The sequence below is a fragment of the Alligator mississippiensis genome, chromosome 13, assembly GCF_030867095.1.
Source record: "Alligator mississippiensis isolate rAllMis1 chromosome 13, rAllMis1, whole genome shotgun sequence".
NCBI lineage: Eukaryota > Metazoa > Chordata > Crocodylia > Alligatoridae > Alligator > Alligator mississippiensis.
In genome coordinates, this window is record NC_081836.1 from 35,765,985 (window position 1) to 35,787,589 (window position 21,605).

At 45.7% G+C, this 21,605-nt stretch overlaps 1 protein-coding gene across 4 annotated transcripts; it reads left to right on the forward strand.

The window, feature by feature from the left end:
• Positions 1-1,229: 1,229 nt before the first annotated feature.
• On the forward strand, positions 1,230-19,944 carry METTL22 (methyltransferase 22, Kin17 lysine). Of its 4 annotated transcripts, XM_059716932.1 has the most exons (12): positions 1,376-1,878; positions 2,385-2,490; positions 3,499-3,653; positions 5,219-5,560; positions 6,696-6,736; positions 6,822-6,966; positions 7,933-8,004; positions 8,618-8,671; positions 9,613-9,693; positions 10,680-10,782; positions 11,627-11,795; positions 17,614-19,944. In XM_059716932.1, the coding sequence occupies exons 3-12, from the start codon at positions 3,548-3,550 to the stop codon at positions 17,647-17,649; spliced, it is 1,149 nt and encodes a 382-aa protein (XP_059572915.1). In that variant the 5' UTR covers positions 1,376-1,878; positions 2,385-2,490; positions 3,499-3,547; the 3' UTR covers positions 17,650-19,944. The 4 variants fall into 4 exon arrangements, with proteins under 4 accessions (XP_019350343.1, XP_059572915.1, XP_019350344.1 ...); XM_019494798.2 differs by lacking the exons at positions 1,376-1,878; positions 2,385-2,490 and adding an exon at positions 1,230-1,294; XM_019494799.2 differs by lacking the exon at positions 1,376-1,878 and having other exon boundaries at positions 1,912-2,490.
• The last annotated feature ends 1,661 nt before the right edge of the window (positions 19,945-21,605 follow it).

Sequence of the window (21,605 nt, forward strand, 5' to 3'; positions counted from 1 at the left end):
TGGTGAATGTGACCTGATCTGCAGATGCATTGTGTTGGCAAAGGATGCCATCCTGGTGGCTGCTGCCTGGCATTCATCTTCCTTAAAGTGTCTAATTTTGTCTTGTTTCAGTGTGGCAAGTAGGATCAAAAACAGTCGCCCTACCCACATGCAGAAATAAACAAAATGGAAGTCTAAAGAGTAGAAGGCTGTGACAGGGCCTGGGTTCACCAGACTGCATGAGTTGTACTAGAACGTGTACAAAAAGCATCATGAATCTGGTTTCCATTTTCTTGTGAGTAGAGAAAATCTGCAGGGTGGGGCAGAGTGAATAACTGATCTTTAGGCATTTTTGCTTTGTTTTGCTAGTGGTGACAGGGAATTGGTGGCATGAGGGAGAGTTAAAACTTGAGCTTCTGAGTTCCATCTTGGTTTACTGGGAGGGTGGAGACAATGGCAATGGTTATTACTGGAGGAAGAAAGGGGCATTGCACCCCTAGCAATGGTTAATGGGGAGTGGAGTAGGGCACCACGCGGGATGTCAATCCTCAAAGCAGCAGTGTTGCTCTGCCCTGGGCTTCCCCAGCCACCTCACCTCCACCTGTGCTTATTTCTCAACTAAGACGTTTGTGAATAGAATTCCGGCCGTCTTCCTGACCAGCCACTCAGGACCCAGTCGCCTCCCGCAGAGGTCTTGTATGCTTGCCTCATGCACCTGTGGCAGCCTATCCCTGCAGTCCTCTGCTCTGTATTCAGCCACCCACGTCCAATGATCATGCCGGATGGAAAAACAGGCACGAACACTCATTTGGCAGACGGCCTTCCACAAGCACAGGCGCAATAAGACTGAAATGACAGGTAGTCTTCCCAACAGCTTTCACGTAACAAAAGGACCAATTAAAGCACTATCAGCTTCCATCTGGTTGACACACTGAGAAGGAGACCCAAATGTGAAGGGACAATATAATAATACAAGTGGCCAAAAGTATAACAGACGGGGAGAGGGCTTCACTGCATACAGTCAAAGTGAGATTTGCACCTATTTTCTCTCCTACCCAGATCGATCCCCTTACAACTTGCAAGGGGTAGGCATGGCTGCACCAAGACCGCCCGCACGGACCGAGGTCCTCCCACGTCCCCACACGGTGGCGCTGGAGCAGCCGAAGGCAGCGACCAGCCCTGCTCCGAGCGCCCCGCCCCAGGAGGCCCCGCCCCCTCGGAGGGGGCCGGGGTTCGCCCAGCAGGGCGCGTGGGGATGACGTCAGGCGGAAGCGCCGGAAATGGAGCACTGCGGCGGAGACAGCTGCTGCGCGAGGTGAGAGGCGGGGAGGGGGGCCCGGCCGCCAGCGTCTCCGCCCCGCCCCGCCCCGGCAGAGGCGCGGGGCCGGCGCTTGTGCCTGCCGCTCGGGCCGGTTTGGGGGCCGGAGGAGCCGGGAACGGGGCGCCCCCTCTTCCTCTTCGCATCTTTATTTCTTTTTTTTTTTTTAAAGAGGCCGTTAACCCCTTCCCCCAAAATAACTTTGGCCCCGTCATCCTCTGCTTCCGCACTAACAAGGCGGCAGTTGGAAGACGATGGACTGACTAGATCAAAGAAGGGATTGGGCTGGTTTCTGGGCTCCTCTGCACTGGTTTTCCTGCCTGGAAAAAGCCCAGATCTTGGATGGAGGCTGAGCTGGAAGGCGCTGGGGCGCTCACAGTGCAGGACTGTGCCAGCACCTCCAGTTGCCCTCTGTGTTTCTTCTGCAGGAAAATTGCTCTTGGGCTTTCTCAGCTCCATGACAATGTGTGCTGGTATCTGGGCAGGAAATGCTCTGTCCAGTTGCAAGCAAAGGGCCAATCTGACCTCATTATTTCAGACTGTGCAGAGCTACTCTGGCTGACAAGAGCCCCGTGAAGGAGGTGGGTGGGCCATGCAGGAGGTTCTGGGCACGGTGGTGGTGGTGGTGGTGATCTGGGGAATCAAAAAACATTGCTGATTGCCAGCCAGGTGCTCATGTCTTGGCAGAAACTTATTCCAAAGAAGAGCAGGATGACGTCATTCTGCTTTTTTGTCATCCTTTGATACCTTCTTTGATTTATTCAGTCTATCTCGAACTTGTTAGTACTGAAGCGGAGGACGATTAGAGGCAAAGTTATTTTGGGGAAAGAGGCTCACAATCTAATATAAAGAAGCAGAATGTTATTGCTGCTTCATTGAGTGTAAAGCCTGGAGACGATATAAGTCAATGATACCCTTAGCCCTGGACTTTCCCCATGTTTGCATAGCTCAGTTTGTGCTGGGATCAGCACTCCAGCTCCTACCTCCTCTGAGAATGGAAGGTCTGGAGAACACCTGCTAAGGGAGGTGTCCAGAGTTTCTAATTGAGCATAGGAAAATCAGCTTCTGGTTTATCTTGATTCTGCAGGACCACTTGACCTGCAAGCCTTTGATTCATCATGCCAGTGTCGACAAGAATATGGCATAGCCCTCGACCGAAGCATTAACAAGTATGAGGCATGTCGAGGAAAAATGTAACTAACTTTTAACAAACTGTTGTTTGCTCTCCAATGTTGTAGGATAGATCAATGGCTTTCAATCTGTGCTCTGGGGGCCTTCAGACTATGTTTAAGGGGTCTGTGAAAGAGAATCAAAAGTACGTGAATACCCACACTTACAAATCAAGGGATCCACAGCTCCATTCAAAATTTCTGAAAGGGTTTGCACTTCCATTGGAAATATTTTAGGGTCTGCAAATGAAAAAAGTTGTTTTCAACTTTTTCATTTGCGGAGTCCTAAAAGAATCTAGCCCGATGGGGTAGATTATTTGATTTGTAAATGCTTATGCTCTGTGCCTGATGGGAAAATACTAGCATGGACAGTGCTTACTGCGGCCTACTGTTGCTAGAAAGGAACACTGATACTGTGGCTGAAATATCCAATTTTGGCTGCTCTGAGTGAAATGCAGTAAGTAGCAATCAGCTAGATTTTTAGAGTGCCAAGCATCTACCTTTTGAAGAAATTCCCTTTAAAAGTTTTGAGTTGGATATCATAAGCCAACTGTCACTTTTTGAAAGCCATGGCTCAGTTATGTATGTATGCACTGAAGTAAAACCTTGTTGAGCTTTTGTTGTTGGCGTGGTTTTGTATGAGAACTGGTGAACTAGTAACTTTCCTCTTAATTTGGCACAAGTGTGAGTCAACTATGTGAGAGCTCTACCGATAGGCCAAAGGAAGAGCTGGGAACAATTTTGCTGTACAACACACCTGACATGATTTGTGGCACTCTTCCAAGGAGCAGCATGGCGTGGTCTAATACTAATAATCTGTAACCAAAGCCTTTACATGTTAAATATGTGGATTTTATAGAGTGAATGGCCCAATTTGTTTTATTTTATTGTATATCAATGGAGACAGAGTAAGACTGCAGGGGTTTAGAATCCTCTCTGGATTCTCACAGCTTTGGCTGTTCCTTTGAGCTAAATGTGTAACCTAACATCTCAGTGGTGCTAAATCATGAGGGGCTCTCCTTGTCCTCATAGATGTCCCTATTGCCAGTGCACCAGGACCGAAGTGGCAGAGGAAGAGACTATGGATGATATTATATTCAGAAGTGACACAGTACTCTCTGACATTCACTTGCACACCCCAAAAGAGCGGCATCTCATGGTGCGGTTGAATGGGGTTGGACAGCCAGGTAAGGTGCAATCTGCAGACAGGTGGCTTCCAAAGCTTTAACCTAATTGAAACTAGTGATGTGAATCTATCAAAATGCACAATGCAGAGGTAAAGTCTCATGGCCATTTAAACCATGCCTGCAGTTAGCAGTATGATTATTTCTTGCTTGATGGGTAGAATGGAGATGAGCCAAGTTTGCCTTGGGTAAAATGGTATGGATCAGGAACATGCAGTCGACGTCTGAGAAAATTGGATATAAATAGGCTGACATTGGCTCAAGTCAAATCTGCCCTTTTTTTTCAGCCTGAGCAAGTGAAACGGAAGTTGAGTGTGGGTGTGGGGCACCCTTTGCACTTACAGATTGGAGGTGAGAAGACAAGGGTCTCAACAGGTCTCACATAAATTGGAATTGGGTTTTAGTGAGCCAAGAGAGGGCCATGACCAGTTTGTGAAAATCACTCCAATACTCCACAGTAACAATTTCCACCTGAGCCAGGGGAAGGACATACCAACTTGTTCCAATTATAATTTGATGTCTTTTCCTTTTCTAAAAGAACTGTAAGAATCACAGTTGACTTGTATGCAGGGTTGATCCATAATTGGAAGAGAATATTATTAACATACTGGCTGGCCTTCCAGAAAAACACCTATTTGGTTGGGCAAAAAGTCTAATGTGCTAACATGAATATGACTGACATTTCTGAAACTATGTAAAAGCCAGTGGATGGCAGCATAGGCATGTGGGAGAAAAGGTGGGCTATGAGGTTTGTAAAGGTAATGAATGACATAGGTCAGCTTGATTGGAGCATAATTAAATAAATGTGAAATACCAGTAACTTGAAATGCTTAGCCACATTCTAAGAATTGTCACTTGGTCCTGTCTTTGTACTCAGATCTCGATGGGAACAATTTGGGCTGAGAAATGCCTTTAAAAAAAAAAAAAAAATTACTTTAGTCCATTCTGAACGCTTATGTTCTGGTGGTGTGCAACCTTCTGGCCCAGAATGATGGTACTGGATCAGTCTGCAAGCCAGATTCCATGTAGTGTCAGCCTGTGAGTGCAGTCTAACACACTGGCCCAACCCTGTACGCCTTAATCTGTCCGCATGCTGACACAATCTAGCATAGAGGGCTGCATTTGCTGATTTGCAGGTCTCCCTACAGGTCCAGAAATTTAGTAGCAACACTTGGGTGCGACAGTGTTGCCATTTCTCTCCTGCTGCCAAGTTTCTGGACTCCTGGGGAGCCCTGGGGGCTGGAAATAACCTGTGGGCCAGGGGTTGAACATTCCTGTCACAATGTGATGAGTAGCACAGTATCAGTAATGTAGAAGCTGCTGAGAGTATGATGTTTCTCTGAAATGCTGGAGATTGACAGCCATAAAATGAGTACTGATATTCAGTCTCTTGACCTCACTGTCATGTAACTGAATGGACAGTTTAACCAACATGGTGGTGATATTTATTTTGGTCTTTTAGGCCTGAAGCAGGATCGGAGGGGTGGAGGTTAAAAGGAGAAAGTCACTTGTTGACTGTGCCTTCAGCTGACCCTGTTTTTTGGCTTTCTTTCTCTCTCTCTCATTAGTGTTTTTATCACAGTTTAAGCTCCTTAGGAAGCAAACTGATGTGGGATTTGAGATGAAATACAAGAATGCGTTTACAAGCGAAAATGGCAGAGGTCGCAGCAGAGGTGACGGCATTTCACTCATTATTGGACATAACAAAAATGAAATGCCTTCTAAAGGAATAGACTCTTTGCTAGATGCTGATGGTGATTTGGAAGTTGTCAGAAGACCTCAGTGCACCTCCACCTCAGAAGCAGAGGATTTGTCAAGGGAAAAGGTTTGTCCAATGGTACTGATGAAAGGAGGAGAAGACCTTTATGAACAGGAAGAGCAAGAATGTAGAAACGACATCATTAAAATAGGTAAGCCGAAGTGCAGGCTTTTAGACAAGGGCAGGAGGCACTGACAACCATGTATGTCAAGCAAAACATGGACAAGGTTGCTGCAACAGGAAATTTGTTGATGTTCCAGAACAGTATTTGGGCTGCTCTTGTGCATCAAGAAGGGGTTATTGGTCCCACAAACATCCAGTTTTGTGTCACTGTGCGAGAGAACCAGTCCTTTGAATCTATAAGCACACTTAAGACATTTCTTTTTTGACCCCAAGACTCAGAGCTGCCAGAACCCCACCTAAACCAAATTAGCCCAGTTCTTGTCAGTATACTCCAAGTCATCTGAAGGTTTTAAATGTCTTGTACCCGAGCGTGATGGTGGTCCTCAGACTAGGTGTGCCTCCATCTGTGGCCACTGGGAGACTACTGATCAGTCAGGCACAAACTCTTCCCCAGATTTTTCAGTGGTAGTCACTGGAATTCCAAGGCAGTGGGTCCTTGGTGCTACGCTTTGGCATGATAGCTATGCAGCTTCAGTCCCAAAAGCAGGTGGCCTCTTTGAGCTTTCGTCACAGACTAAGTCTTCCTGGGGAAAAGATAGTTGGTGGGGTTCACACTCTAGAGCTTGGCTACTTGCAGTCTAGCCAAGTTCTTATGGGTTACTGCAGGCCAGTAGTTGATGTATATGCAGCACCTCACTTAAACCACTCGATGGATGTATGGACGGACCAGTATAGTGCCATAAGGGCAAGCACAGTGTGAGCACCTTTTGCATCTCTGTCTGTTGTGAAATACCTGCATTCCCTGCATCGTGAAACATCATCAATAATCACACACAAGTAAACCTGTACTTGCCCGATGATTCTCTGCTTACAGGAAGAGGTGGGTGTCCTTGCTACAAGCTTCAGTCATTGTGAGGATTTTCTTTGGTGTTTTTTCATAAGTCTCTCAACATGGGTGATTTAATTATCTTTTTGGGGCATTGAAAGGGACACAGTTCCAGGCAGTGAAGTGAGAGCCAACTCTTCTTCAAGTGAAGTGTCATTAGGGATGAGCCAGCAACATAAGTGTCATTAAGGTTGATGTTGAGCCAGCAACAAAAGTGAGGCTTGTCCAGAGCATTTGTTAAAAAGTACTCCTTTTTGTTTTGCTTTCCTTTAACTAGAACACACGATGGCAACTCCTCTGGAAGATGTTGGTAAACAGGTTTGTATCTCATATGAAGTATCTGGTGCCTAAGGGGTTTTTGATCAGGGGTGTAAATTTACTTGTTTTCTACTTTCCGCTCAAGGTATGGCGTGGAGCCTTTCTTCTTGCTGATTACATCTTATTTGACCAGGACACGTTCAGATGTTGCACACTTCTGGAGCTTGGAGGAGGCACTGGCCTCACCAGCATTATTGCAGCAACAATTGCTGGAAGAGTGTATTGCACAGGTGCATGTTAACATCAGCCTTTTTTTAGAAAGGGGTCTGAATTAAAGGTGCTTGAAGCATTTCTGCTGCCATTTCTCCTTTCATTCCTTGTTTCTTGTTCTTTCCTCAGCCAGGCATATCTACCCCACTGTGTCAATAGTAGATAGTTTGCATAGAGAGTTTATCACTAGATGGATACAAAGGTGGGAATGGGAAGGAGAATGCTGCATTAGAAAATGTGTTTGGCAGCATACTCTTTCAAGGTCTTGCATTTGACCTGGATGTGGAATTGAAACGGTGTTGGGCACACTCAGTTTCTTCCACAGAACCTCCATAAAATTAAAAGGGTTGTTTCAGAATCTGGCTGCAATTGCTGCTCCCAGTGGGAATTAGATCTCCCTCAGATCTCCCTTCTGTAAGGAAGTTTGTAGATTGGTATCTCATCAGATTATCCATTTTTGGGGCATCCCTGCACGTTAGTTATATTCCAGTGAGATATTCATCATGTTGCAAAGATAATCCTCTTGGAGTAACATGGGCAATCAGTAGGCTTTTACTGCAGGTTGTTTTTCTAAAAGGATAAATAAAATAGAAAGAAAATAAAATGTCTTGTCTATAGTCTGCCAAAAAGTGATGTAGATACATGGGGGCTGCTTATCTGCATGGAAATGGGCCCTCTCTGATGGTCCCTCCGTGGAAGGAAAGGCCAGTGAAAATAGTTGTTTGCATATGATGTTAATAGTGTTGGACTGGAGTTCTTTTGTAGCTAGCAGTTACCAGCAATTCTTGGGAAAGCAATTGGTGGCCCATCTGCAGTCATAACCAGGCAGGGCATAAAATAAGTTGTTGATATCCAGTCTTGTGCTGGTGACCTCCACAGAGGGGCTGAGAACCACCAGTGGTCTCTTTTTTTTCTTGAAAGAAGAGGTCTAGATTGAGCCCAAGCAAGATGTTGTTAAGTGTGTAACACATTTCTCATGTTTCCAGATGTGGGTGAAGATCTTCTTGCCACCTGCGAGCAAAACGTAAGATTAAACAGACATCTCTGGGAGCCAGCAGGTAAGTGATGTTCAACCATATGATAGCTTTGAGATTTGTTTTTTGCGTTCTACATTAACATGCATCAGTGTACATAATGGATCATTTGTCTGTCATCAAAACCATAGCCCTGCTAAAAATCTGCCTTATACATAAAAGAAGGGTCAGATCAGGGGAGTCCTCCTTTGTGGAGAGCATAGAACCAATTTTCTTTTTAAGCAGGCAGTAGGGCCTGCTGCGGTTGCTGTAGCAAGCTCATTGGAGCAGAGCAAGTGCAGATAAATTGGTAGCATAAGTGGGCATTGTAAGTGGCTTCAGACTAAAGTCATGAAAGAAATAAGCAATGGCAGAAAAAGCATAACTAACTAAAGGGTTATACCATGCAGTGATTTCATAGTGGGATTGAGTGCTGATGAGTCAGAAGGGGAGATCTCATTGGCAGTCAGATGGCAGCAACATATCTGCACTCAGAATTGTTGCCATTGTGAGCCAAATATTTTACTACTTTTCTCTTAGAGTACCAGTAATTTCTCTGTAGGCTTTGTGACCTTGATCTTGGCTAGTCTGCTCCTCAAAGAGTGAATCTAACTGATTTGGTCTGCTCCCTTCTCCCTCCCTTTATTTTTTTGGACAGGAAGTGAAGTTAAAGTAAAAGAGCTGGACTGGCTGAAAGATGGCCTTTGTACTGGTGAGTAGGTGAGGCAGGCTGATTCAGTTTGGTTTCCCATAGAGCTTGGGGGTAGGGGCAGAAATGGAGGCTTAACAGTAGCCAGATGTCATTACAGAGGTAGTATATTGCACTGTCAGCAATGACATTCAGCTCTGGTTAACAATGGAATAGGGCTAACAGTAGTAACTGTTTCCCGGAGTGTAATGGCAAAGTCTTATCTTGTTTTAATGCATATGGCACTTAAGCTCTGCTCATGTGCTTGGGAGACTACATTAAGCCTTAACATTTGTTTACATGCAGGGTCTTGTCTGGTGGCCTATGGGGCTGCAAAGCCTGTTCCTTCCCCCAAATCTTTGGGAAGGGGAATGGGTGGCAAGAGAGCAGGCAGAGCAGTTTGGTAGCAGCCTGGTTGGGTTTTTGTCATTTATAGTTTTTGTGGTGCAAACATGTGCCATGGTTTAAGTATCTGGCAAGGGTATACAGCACTTCAGTGGCATGTTTTCCCTTTGGGCACAACTTGAAATAAATGTGGTTGATTCCTGAGCAGTGTGGTACTGCCAGGGCCATCATAGCATTGGTAAAAGGATGCCTTGCCATTCTTCCCCTAGATGGTAGATCAGGATTGGTTCTGTCTAACCATATATGAGAGACAGCCCTACCTTCTTTGGCTGCCATCTTGATGCTTCTTTTAATGTGGTGTGAGTCAACAGTGATGGCTTCTCCCAAATTGTCACTGTTCTTTTTTGAGTCAAGAGATAGAGTAGTAATGTGGAGGGAGCAGCTTGCCTGGGGAAGTGGGGATCCTTTCCAGGCCTTGACTGGCTTAGTCCAGATTGTATTCAGGATGTATGATAGGGTGCTAGCAAAGATCTGAGGAGAGCCTCCAAGATACCATGTTTGCTCCTGGCCACTGAAAAACCATGCCTCTGTGGAAAGAACACTTCTTGCTTTTTTGATAGATCCTGAGGCACCCTACAGTTGGTCTGAAGCAGAGGTAGCTGACATGTATAACCATGCCTCCGTGATCTTAGCTGCTGATGGTGAGTGACACTAACCAAGCCCCTTGTGACTGGTGCGTGGGAGGATTGCAGTTTGATTGTTTTCTTATAATGTGGATCCTGTGAACTTCTAAAAATCTATCAGGGACATCCTTTGGCCAGTATAATTTGTTGGAGCCCCATGTGCTACTATGAATCCTTTAGGAAAGGTTGGCCTAAACATTAAGAAGGTCATCGTGCAGGTGCAGTCTAATGATTTGTAAGTGAAGTGTTTCTGGATACTGAGCCTGCCATAGGCTCCCTCTTGGTTGGAGCTCTGGTATGCTTTGCCAGCTGTTTTCTCTTAGTATTCTGTTCCCTATCACTTCTGCATAGGAAGAAAATCTGCAGACTGACCTGATTGCCCAAGGAAAAAATTGAAAGACACAGGCTCTGAAATCAGAAAAAAATTAGCTGGTGCCATGTTTGAGGCAATGTGCCAACAAGTGGGAGGAAAGCAAACTTTTCCCCAAGTTAGGAGAAGGTAGCTTTTGCCATACTTGTAAGCAGGACTTCCCACAAGGAAGATGGGCATCTGTTGTGTTTTTTATTTTAATGGGACTTGGATGTTGTTTGTGAGTCTCTGGGGAGATGAAGAGGGCCCAGCTAAGGCTCTGTTGTTGGTGTAGTGACTTCTTGGGGGTGCCTGCAAGTCTAGGTAGGAAGCAAGGCCCCTCAGTTTGGAGCTTTTACCCCCTCAGCAGACCTGTGGAGCATAATGCTAAATGGCTGGGTGAGAGCCCGTGTGGAAGAGCTGCAAGTTAGCAGAGCATAACAAATCATGGTACCTCATCAAAACTTTTGTGACAAAGTAGCTGCGGCTGTCTATGTCTGATTCTTATGGGTGCTGTGTAGATATCTCCCATCAAAGGTTCAGTGGGAGATATCTACACATCCACAAAAGCCACTCTGCATACATTGGAAGTGTTTAACCAAAACATAAAGGTCCCATCCGTGTGCTTAATGAATGATATATCTTGGTCATGCAGTGTTTTACGATGATGACTTGACAGACGCCTTCTTTGGAACGCTGCGCAGACTCACCAGCTCCCTAAACCGTGTGTGTACCATTTACCTGGCAATAGAAAAAAGGTAAGAGAACACTGCAGGGAAGATACGCTACAAATACCAGCTGCTGTTTTTTATTTCAAATCAGCAGCTTCATTTGTGCTTTGGAATGATCACAGGATTATGCAAGCATTGACCCTTCTAGGGCTACAACGTGACTGCAGAGGCAAATCAACCGATCACTGTCAGCCACCCAGATTTGTAAGGCAAAGAGTCCTCCAAAATAACAGTGGCCACTCAAGGCTTTTGGATTGTCTCTACAATGTGTCATGCTATGCCATCTTTTGGGAAGAGTAGGCAGGAAGAGATAAGCAAGCATATGTGGAGTAAATGGTTTTGGGGAAATTATGTCAAGAAGTTCTTTGCCGTATTCATATACAGAGTCACAGATTTAGTTGTTAAATGACATCAGAAAGAGTATCACTATTAGGTAACTTTTTAGGGGTTGCCACAAGGTGCACTTTTATGCTGAGTTACTGAAAGAGCTTTGAGCAGCGTTGAGTGTGTTTGCCCACCAAGCCAAAGTGTTGATGGTGGTAGTCTGGGTCACATGTTTGATGAATGATAAGTTGGGACCTTGTGGACAGGTCCCAATGGTATTTCCTTTGGCTACTGACTAGGAACCTGGACATGGAGAAATAGCCCTAAAGGAGGAGTGACTATGATTCCATGAGACTTCCAACTAGTCCAGCACTAAGCTGTGGGACATTTTTAGTATGTAGGGAGCAGCCTATCAGATGGAGGCATGAGTTGAGTTGTTGAGTGCATGGGTCTCTTGCCACAATTGCAAATACAAGGCAGCTCAGTCAGATGTGTAGTTCAGGCAGGTCTCAGAGATGCTTCTCTCAACAGATTTTTGTCTTGTCAGGCTGAACTTCACCCTCAGAAGCATGGACATTGCGTGTGAAGCTTACAATCATTTTCAAGATGCTCTGTCCAACCTGGCCAGCCTTAGAGATGGTGAAATGAAATACACTGTTGAGCCTGTCAGACTCACTTTCTGCCAGTCCCTTGTTTATGAACGAATTGAGCAATTGGTAAGTGGCATGTTTCTGCTTAAAAATAACGTGTCAAGCTTTGCACTTCTGAAGTTGTTGTAGTGGCTATACGTAATGGAAGAACCTGGTTGTCTGTCATCTTGTGTACTTTTGGAAGGGCTCCAGCCTAGTTTTTTAAGGAGAGGAAGTAAAAGGAAAACATTTGATTCTTCTGTCCCTGTTACAGTCATAAATGCTTATCAGTACAGCTTATTTCATTTGCCTGGCAAAGAGAGTGTCATGGCACAGGTAAGGGAGGGTGGTGAGTGTTCTCATATCACTATGCTGCTTGATGTAATGGGAAGATCCAGGTAGAGGTTCTCTGATACATTGGTTCATATCATGTCAGCACTAATAAAAGGAAATTATTATTGGAATAAAAGGAAAGTATTATTGGCAATCGGCTTTTTTTGGCTGATGTGGCCAATAATGTCATAGATAAACTCTGTGTGCATGCATGGAGCCAGCCTAGCAGCTTGCAGAGCACCAGCTGGCTGGCAAGCCTGTTGGGAGGAAAGGAGGGGGAGCAGGGCAGTTCGAGGCCTCTGCATTGAGGGAGGGAGTTGGGCCGGAGCTGGACCAGGGGCAGGGGCAGGCACTGTCCAGATAGAACAGTACACAGGACGGAGCCTCAAGTAGCTCCTCTGGGGGGCGTGGGGAAGGAGGGGCGGCTCCTGCTGCAATGTGCATCACCTGGGGAGCCATGGGAGGCATGTGTCCCTGGATCTGTGTGCAAGGGCAGGTTGCTGCTGCGGGCTGGAGCTGGGTTCTTCCTGGTGGAGGGGCTGGGCCAGGGCTGTGCTGGGACCAGGCGGTGGTGCTGGGAGGGGGAGCTATGGCAAATTTTGGGGTGGCTGTAGCCCACCCTTTAAGCCCCGCTCCCAGCGCTGCTGCTGCCTGCCCAGAGCGCAGCCCCGACTCAGCTCCCCACCCCACCCCACCAGGAAGAGCCCAGTGCCGCTACAGGCTGGGGCCAGGGGTGGCCGCCCACCCTCACCCTGCACAGAGATCCGCGCCGGGGGGGCACATGCCCCCATGACTCCCCAGGGTGCATGTAGTGGCGGGATCTGTTCCCCCATGCCCCCTGGATGACCTGCACGGCTCCATCCCATGCCCCATCCTGCCCCAGCTGGGCAGTACCAAAATGTGCCCTGCTCCCTCCCTCACTGCAGGGCCTCAATCTGCCCCCCCCACCACCACTTCCCACCCCTTGCCCCTTCCCTTTAACAGACTTACCAGCCAGACGCTGTTCTCCAAACTGCTAGGCTATATGTTGGGAATTGGATCAGTATTGGCTGATATGGCTTGTTAATAATCGGCTATCAGTATCGGCCCCAAAATCTTTATCAGTGCACCTGTAGATCCAGGTATTCTTTAGTAGTCGTAACGGAGACTGTAATATCTAGAGGGATAGGACTATGAGCTCCAGGGATTTTTTTTTTTCCCAAGGCATGTGCCAGTAAGTAGATAACAAAGCCATTTCTTGTTGCCATGTGAAAGAAGGGTCTCTTACTCGGCGTGCTGTCCAGAGGAGTTTGCCTCTGAACACCACTTAAGGAAGCATTAAGCCGCTGTTGGAGAAGAATTGCTAGCTTCAGTTGTGTCCAGAGAGGACTGTTTACCTGCTCACTGAGATCCATGTTAGGGGTTCTGGGCTTCTGACCATGTTTGGTTTTGGTGCTACCTGGCATTCTATGGGAAATGTCACAGTTCATTTCACTGTAGACCTGTGACAGAAGCACCAAAATACTTCACATGGGGACATGAAGCTCCATGGGGTGTCTGAAGCCTGTCGTTGTGGTAACTAGGATCTGCAGGGTATTTTCAGTACAAAAGCTACTGCAGGAGTGTCCTGCCTGAGCTCAGAACCTCAGTATGTAGCACATGGTACATAGTACAGTGAGCTGACCCAGTGAAGAGGGTGTGGCTGCAATGGGAGTATAGTTGTAAGGGCCACTAAGTTTATAAAGCCTAAATTAATTAAAAGAGAAATATAAAATAATACAGGAAACCACCAAGAACATTATCCCAGAATCAGAGCACAGGGATGAAAGAAAAATAGAATGCAAGTAGAAATTAAGCATTTTGAGTCAGAGCTACCCACTTTATTGCACAGATTACCATATGCATAATTTCCTTCCCAGGGGAGTGGTGGCATACGTGCAGAACTTGGAGATTAAAAGCATTTGTACACATGGTTGCGCCATAGCACCAGACACAAGAGTGTCCGGCGCTGCAGCACATACATTTGTATAAACAACTAAATGCATTTTGCCATTTATACAAATCCGTGCGACACAGTGCCGGGCACATCAGCTAGCATGCAGGGCAGGCTCGATTAATCGAGTCTGCTCTGATGCACTGGGTTTCTGGAATGTTGAAGTAAGCAAATGTATAACAAATCATGGTGTATAAATGCCCTAAGTGCAGTTCCTGCAGACCAGAGTCACTGAAAAGGAGCACCTGGGGAAAGTAAAGAGGTATATAGTTGAGACTTTCTGAGACAAAGTAGGTTATTCCAACCTCCCTGAAATCGGTCCCAGTGGTGCCAAGGAGGATGATAGTTGCAAAACAGGACAGGAGCAAGCTGGAGATGAGGGAAAAATCCCATAGCCATTCTTCAACTGGATGTTCACTGGCATGTCTAATATCCAGTGATGATACTAACATAATAGATATCTCTGAATCCTGGTAGAATCGAGTGATGGGATGCTGGAATACTGAGGCACAAACTATATAGGAATTATAGAATAGATTGTACCAGTAAGGGTGTAACAGGCATCGCTTCCGAGCCAAGTTGCGGCCTGCTCACCTGTTCCTGCGGCAACCGCCCGCCTTCGCCTGCCACGTCTTGATGTTAATTAATTAATTAGCGGGAGGCTGCCATTATAATGCCCCAATGCCGGGGGGCGCTCTGCGGCTCCAACCTCCCCTAATACCGCAGCCCAAGCCTCGCAGATGTAATTGCTGTCATCTCTCTTCTGCTCCCTTTCGGGGACTCGCTATGCTGCCCCCTTTCTGGGGCTCCCTATGCCCACACTTGGGCCCAATTGCCCCTCTCTGGGGCCAGGGTCTACGCCCCTATAAACTGCGTCCTCACTGGCGTCTGGCTGTGCCCCGCTTGGGCTTACAAATTGGCCCCCTTCCTGGGAGCTCGCCCCACCCACGCTGGGGCTTCAGAAATGCCCTTCCCTAGGGCTGGGGTCTATACACCCCGTATGCTGCGCCCTCCTGGGCGCCGGGGTCCCCGCACACTGCTGCGGGTCCCTATGAGTAGGTTGCGCCCTCACTGGCGCCAGGGTCCTCACTTTATCGTGAGGCCTCCTCCAACCCCTAATAGCCTCACCCAAGCCACCGGTTCAATGAACAAAACAAAGCACAAGCCCCTAGGCTGAAACATAACTATAAGCCGCCTGGCTACAACCACACTGCTCCAGCATCTTGGAGCTGACTCTCAAGCAGTACCTGCAGTTGCTTCTCGCATCTCTCCCCCAGGAGTTCCTGCCTCTCTGGCTGTTGGCAGGGAACTCCCAGCCTGGCCTCAGCCCTGGGCTTTTATAAGGGCCAGGCCCTGCCCCCTTCTGGCCAGCTGACTCCCATTAGTTGCCCCAGCAACCTGCAGCTGTGCCCATTATGTTTGGCCAGGGCTCTCTCCCTGGCAGTTTTCACTCCTTAGGATCCAGGCACTGACGTGCCCTGCGACAGAGGGAGTAGCACTTTCCTTTAAGGACAACGTTGAATCAAACAGGGTGAGAGGTTTATGTAATAGAAGAAGCACTGTAGAATCTCTTTGGGTGAAAATGTTGTGTCTAAGCAAAATGAATGTGCTTTTTGGGTTGGGCCATCAACCAACTGATCAGGAGGGTGGCAATGAACAAGAAATGCTAATTAGGCTGCAAAAGCGGACAACACAATAATGCTGGGTGACTTCAATTATTTCTGTATAAAACAGGTAAATCTCACTTCAGGGTAGGATGCAAAGACTAAATTTCTAGTCTCTGTCAATAACTACTTTATGGAACAATTAGTCCCAGAACCCACAAGATATAAAGGGCTATCTAGGTTTAGTCCTAAACAGCATATAGGATTTGGTTCAAAGGATAACTATGGTGGAGCTTCGTGGTGAGCATAGTGGTCACTTGTGTCCTTATGATTTCTAAGCATGCTCAGCCTCCTTGTAGGAAGGAAAACAAAAAAAATCTATCATGGAATCACTTAATGTGAAAAACACAAACTCTACAAAAATGACAGTAGTAGTTAGAAGTAAACTGAAAGGATTAAAAACTTGCAGGCAGCCTGAGGGCTGTTTAAAAATACTATGTTGGAAGCACAGGGTAAATGTGTGCTGCAGGGCAAAAACATGTAAATGGAGAAAAAATGATGCCAACATAGTTAATAGGTAGAGTAAAGGAGTCCAGTAAAATATAAAAGATGTCCTTCAGGAAATAAAGTTGTATCCAAATGAGAACAATGTAAAAGAATGTTAACTGTGGTAAGCTAAATGCAGAACTACAGTAAGGCAAGCCAAAAATAAAAAGATTCAAGTAGCAACTTGCTAGAGATGTAATTTTTTTTTTAATTTGGTTTTGCACTAGAAGCAGAAAGCCAGACAGGAATTCAGTGAGGCCCCTGGACAATGAGGGAATAAAAGGAGCATTCAAAATGGAATATAGCCATTGCAGAGAAACTAAATAAGGTCTGGAATGGGCTCCCAAGGGAGGTGGTGCTCTCCCCTACCCTGGGGGGTCTTCAAGAGGAGATTGAATATGCATCTAGCTGGGGTCATCTAGACCCAGCACTCTTTCCTGCCTATGCAGGGGGTCGGACTCGATGATTTATTGAGGTCCCTTCCGACCCTAACATCTATGAATCTATGAATAAATGGGTTGGGGGTTTTTTGCATTAGTTTCCATCAGGAAAGTTTTCACCATAAAAGACATTTGGGAGATTCCTGTACCAGAATCACTCTTTCTAAGGGACTGACTCAAACTGAGGTGCCAGCAAATAAGGAAGTAGTAAAGGAAATTGATAAACCAAAGAGTGGCAAATTATTAGGACTGGCGATTTGGTGTTTACTCAAATCCTGAAAGCTCAAACTCAGAATTACACATCTGTCCACCTTAGTATGTAACCTAAAAGCTGTCTCTGTGCTGGAGACCTGGAGGGTAGGCACTGTAATGGTAAGTCACAGAAAGAGCTCTGAGCTTAACTGGTGTTCCTAGAAAATAGGTGGAAACTCTAATAAAAAATAAGATTGCTCATTGCATAGATGAACAGGAATTACTGGGAAAGAGTCTACTTTTGTAAAGGGGAATTACAACTCATTGACATGCTAGAGTTCTTTGAGGGCATCAGCAAGCATGTGGATCGTGGTGATCATGTATCAGTAACTACTTAAAGGAGAGGAACTAAAGGGGATGTATGAGGGGTCAGTTCTTACAAGGATGAGCGGTAAACAGCATATCTGTTCCCACATCTAAATGCCTAAATGGGAGTTAGGTTACGTTGCCCAACCTGTTTTTGTGGCTGCATCCCTATAGAGTGCAAGGTGAAACTCTAAAGGAGGCTATGGGGCTGGCACAGAGCCCAGAAAGTCTGTGTACCTAGTGCATCGCATGAACGCGTTAAGTACACACTGCAGACAAGTTACACATGCTTCAGGAGTCAGTATAAGTACAGCTCTGGTTCTGTAGTAAACAGGAGAATGTAAAGATGTTCACACTTTGTGTTGACTAAGGTTAGGGTTGAATGTGTTTTCTTCTAATCCCTCATAGCAGGTGACTGCAAGTTTTGAAATATTTGTTTTTGCTTTGCACAGGAGCTGTGGAAGGTTGTTGCTGAACCACAGACGTGATGGACAGCAGAAGAACACCTTTCTTTGGGGTGGTGATGGTATCCTAAGCCTTTTAGCACGTCCACATAGAGCTGCTTTGGAGAAAGCATGCGTTCTGTGGGAATGGTCTCAGTGACTGAAAAGGATACCGTCTCACCTTGGTTAAATAGATATTTATAGCAGTCATAGCAGTTTGAAGCTGAAGTGGGTTACTGGTCAGTGCTGCTCCATGTGATGGGATTCTTTTTATTTGTCAAGTTTGAGAAATGTCTTGGACACAGTGGCTGTCAGTGCGCTGTGCTCTTCCTTGATAGCAGCTCTTTGAGGTTAGAAGTAGCATGGCAGCATGCACTAATTGAGCATGGTGAACATTTTCTCTGAGCATATTGGCTCATTTGGAAAGGCCAGAAATGGACAAATGGAGCATGGCAGATCTAGTGAACAGCAGGTTGGTCAGTCTCAGCATAACATGAGGGAGCCACAGCACACAGTTGGGAGAACTTGTTATCAAGTGGTTGGAGGCTGAACCAGCACTGATGAGCATCCTGGGGAGGGGTCTTGAGAGAAAATTTTGCTTAAATAGGGTGTTCACTTGTCCCAGTTTAGCCAGGACAGTCCTGGATTTCAGAGGCTGGTCCCAGCCAGTTATTGAGAATTATAAGGGGTATTCCAGAAATGCAGGGGCACAGAGCTCAGTCTAGCCAGGAGCCGGAGCAGTGCAGAGCACCTTGCAGGCAGGCAGGCACCTGGGTGGAGGGAAGGGGAGGGTAGTGTCCTGAAGGTCCCGGGTGTCCCAGGTTTCCTTGTGGTCAGCTTATGTTTAAGAAACTCAGTTTCCTTAGGCAATGGAGGGCAATTGGTCTGCCTCATCTTTCAACATTTTTAGTAAAAGGAGATTAAGATGTGATGTGATCAGTCTTTACAGGATGCTTGCATGGAAAATGCAAGGGAAGGGGAAAACCCTTTTATGTAACCAGGATTTTTCTGTTAGATGAAAATACATTTCGGTCCCACCAGACAACTTGAGTGCAAACACTGAATCTCCAAGTTCCTCCTGCAGAACCTGAATCCTTTCAAAGTAAGTTGTTACAGGTAACATTGCCATACCAACCACCATTGACCCAACCAAATCCTGATTCCAGCCTTTTATGATGACTCACTGCTTATGACTGTGTTGAGCCTCACCGAATTCCAGCAAGTAGCTCCTAGAATAACACATTCAAACCAGGCAGTTAGGATTCCTAACCTCCTTTGTCCAGGCAGATTTCAGCCAACAGGAAACTTGTCCTAAACAGCATCCAGTAGGGGAACAGAAGCCAACCACCAATCTTGTGCCTTGTCTTCTCACCAAGTACTTCACTTCTGTTATTTAATTATGGCACAAGCTGGTTGTCAAGTTCTCCACTTGTAGCAATAAAACACCCCTTGGCCAGTGCAAAAGAAAAATATTGTTATCTGGGAAGTTCCCAGCAATTGAGCAATGATGCACATATTGTAGTGTCCTATTACCACCAGCAACAGCGTACCTCTTTCATGTATACATTGAGGATCTTTATTTTGGGCCATATTTAAGCAGAAGTTGCTGCTGCTGCACCAAAAGACACTAAACTGCTTAAGGAGGAATTTAAATGGACAGAGAAAAACAAGCCAAGAACTCCTTAGATTGTCTCAATTATTTCCCTTTGCGATTACTTCAGAATCCCAGTACCACATCTCCAGGAAACAGAAGAATACTAAGGATGCTTCAGTTAGTTACTTACTGAAAGTTACATTGGCTAGTTCTCTACCTCTGATGTTCCCTGCCATTGAACATCCACTAGTTAGAGGACTGTCCAGTCCAGCCGTCTGCAACATCTACAGTTGCCCCAGCTAATAGCATTCTATGCAGGCCAGGATAAGAAGACAGTACCAGGGACATCCTCTTACTCAAGGGCTACTAGGAAAGAGGGCATTCTTTCTCAAGGCTCCAGAAATGCAGGCTGGGAACAGCCAATGCCAGTACAATATATTGGCTTCAATCATTATCTCTACACATGACAATTTCCAGCAACGTCCACAGTGTGGATTCATGTTGCTACATAGCAGCGACACGCAGTAGATCTGAATGCTAAGAGAGTTAGAGCGTATTGAGTTTCCACACCTTTAATATGTCTCCAGATTTACCAAGTTTTATGGATTCCTCATCAGATTTCCTTCCAGTTGGTCATTCAGTACACAACCATTAGGTGTCTCTACTTTATTCTCAGTTTCTCCGTGTTCACATTGTGTATGGGAATGTTAATGCATACAATGCTTCAATAAATCTCTTCCCTGTTACGCATCATGTATTCTTCATTCCCAAAATGTGGGTATATGTTGTTTCAACACCACTGGCACTTACTCATTTATCATTGGCCCAGCAATCTTCCAGTGTCCCCTCATGCTTGAAAGGATCAACCTAGAATGGGGCATCGTTGCTCATGTAGCTTTTTGGTCCCATAGTCTGCAGATGCTTCCTCAGTCTGACGAAGGGTGTTTTGTTCCTGAAAGCTTGCTAAGTAGAATTTTTCCAACTATTTGAGTTGGTCAAATAAAAGATACCTGCTTTAGCTAAAGAACTTTGTCTACATACTTTATAGGGCAGCGGTTCCCAATCTGAGATACAGGTGCCACCGGTGGTTTGTAGACAGCCTGTCAGTGGTATGCATTAACAGATTTATTATAATTATTTTATATGACAGAATTTGCTGGTGGCACTTAAGGTTATATTGTTTTAAATTGGTGGTGCACAATCTGCCAGAGTTTGGGAACCGCTGTTATAGAGCATAAAAAAGACAGCCGAATAGATGTACTTCAAACAGCCAGCCACATTCTTACCATGCCTTTCCAAGGCCTTGTGCCACAATACAAATGCTTCAGTGTGTACTATGCAAAGCTTATGCAACATATATTAAAAAAGCTTGCTGTCTTTAGGGCTAAAACACCATGAAAAGAGAACCAAGTAGCTCTTCCTCTGTCACTTCAAAGTCTCCTGCTTGCAATAATTAGTGACATGAACTCTTAACAGCATGATTTGACCTGCTCAATTGACTTGAAGTCCATAAGGACCTAGACCTCATGCTATTAGATCTAGTTCCTGAAACCCATATCTATTTTTAACACTAACCATGATGAATGGCTTGTGGAAAACAACCCTGGCTTGCAGTGCATGAGAGGGCCACTGTGCCAAGTCAAGATTTTATTGATTGCCTCCTTAATTCATACTTTATTATTGACTGTCACCCTGATTGCTTGCCTCTGATAGAACAGACTCCAATGCACATCATTACAGCAGGGCTGCTTGCCATCCTCTGCTTGCTGACAAGGCCTTTTTACAGTAAGAAAAACTGACATGGTAACCACACCCAAGCCACCTCTAAGACAGGGGAATTTGGCTCCCCATCTTGTTTAGCATTAGCTAGGGCAGTACAGAGTTGTTTATGATTATGTCCACATATGTGACTGCTGAGGACTGAGCCCCATGTTTTTGCAGTGAGGAAGGGGATGGAAAGATGCAGTTTCTTTGGTGACATTCCATAATCACTAGGGTCTCCCAAACTTTTTGCACCCTGTGAACATCTTCAGGAGATGTTCTGTTGGACAGTTCCTGAGGGTAACACCAGCCATTGCAACAGCAGAGAAGCTTTGAGCCATATTGTGCCTTTTAGGTTAAACTTCAGTTGGCTTTTCAAAAATTGAGGGACTCCTTTGACAGCACTGTGGCTGTGTGCTGGGGAGTTGAGACCTTACTGGTAAAATAATAGCTTTTATGAAATACTGTAACAATGAACAGAAGGTAATAGAAAATCCACAAGCAGCATGGTTTTCTACTTGTTCCTTATGAGCAGGGAATCTGGGTTTTCTGTTTCCCATGGAATAACGGAGTAAAATATGGATTTCTTATTTTAGGAGAGAAACCTGTGGGTTTTGCAGTGAGCCCTCTGCAGGCTGGCAGAGTT

Coding starts and splice junctions, on each gene's coding strand:
- METTL22 (XM_019494798.2), top strand. CDS start 1,260: ATGGAGCACTGCGGCGGAGACAGCTGCTGCGCGAG. Junction 6,737..6,821: donor TGGAAGATGTTGGTAAACAG/GTTTGTATCTCA, acceptor TTTCCGCTCAAG/GTATGGCGTGGAGCCTTTCT. Junction 11,796..17,613: donor ATGAACGAATTGAGCAATTG/GTAAGTGGCATG, acceptor TGCTTTGCACAG/GAGCTGTGGAAGGTTGTTGC.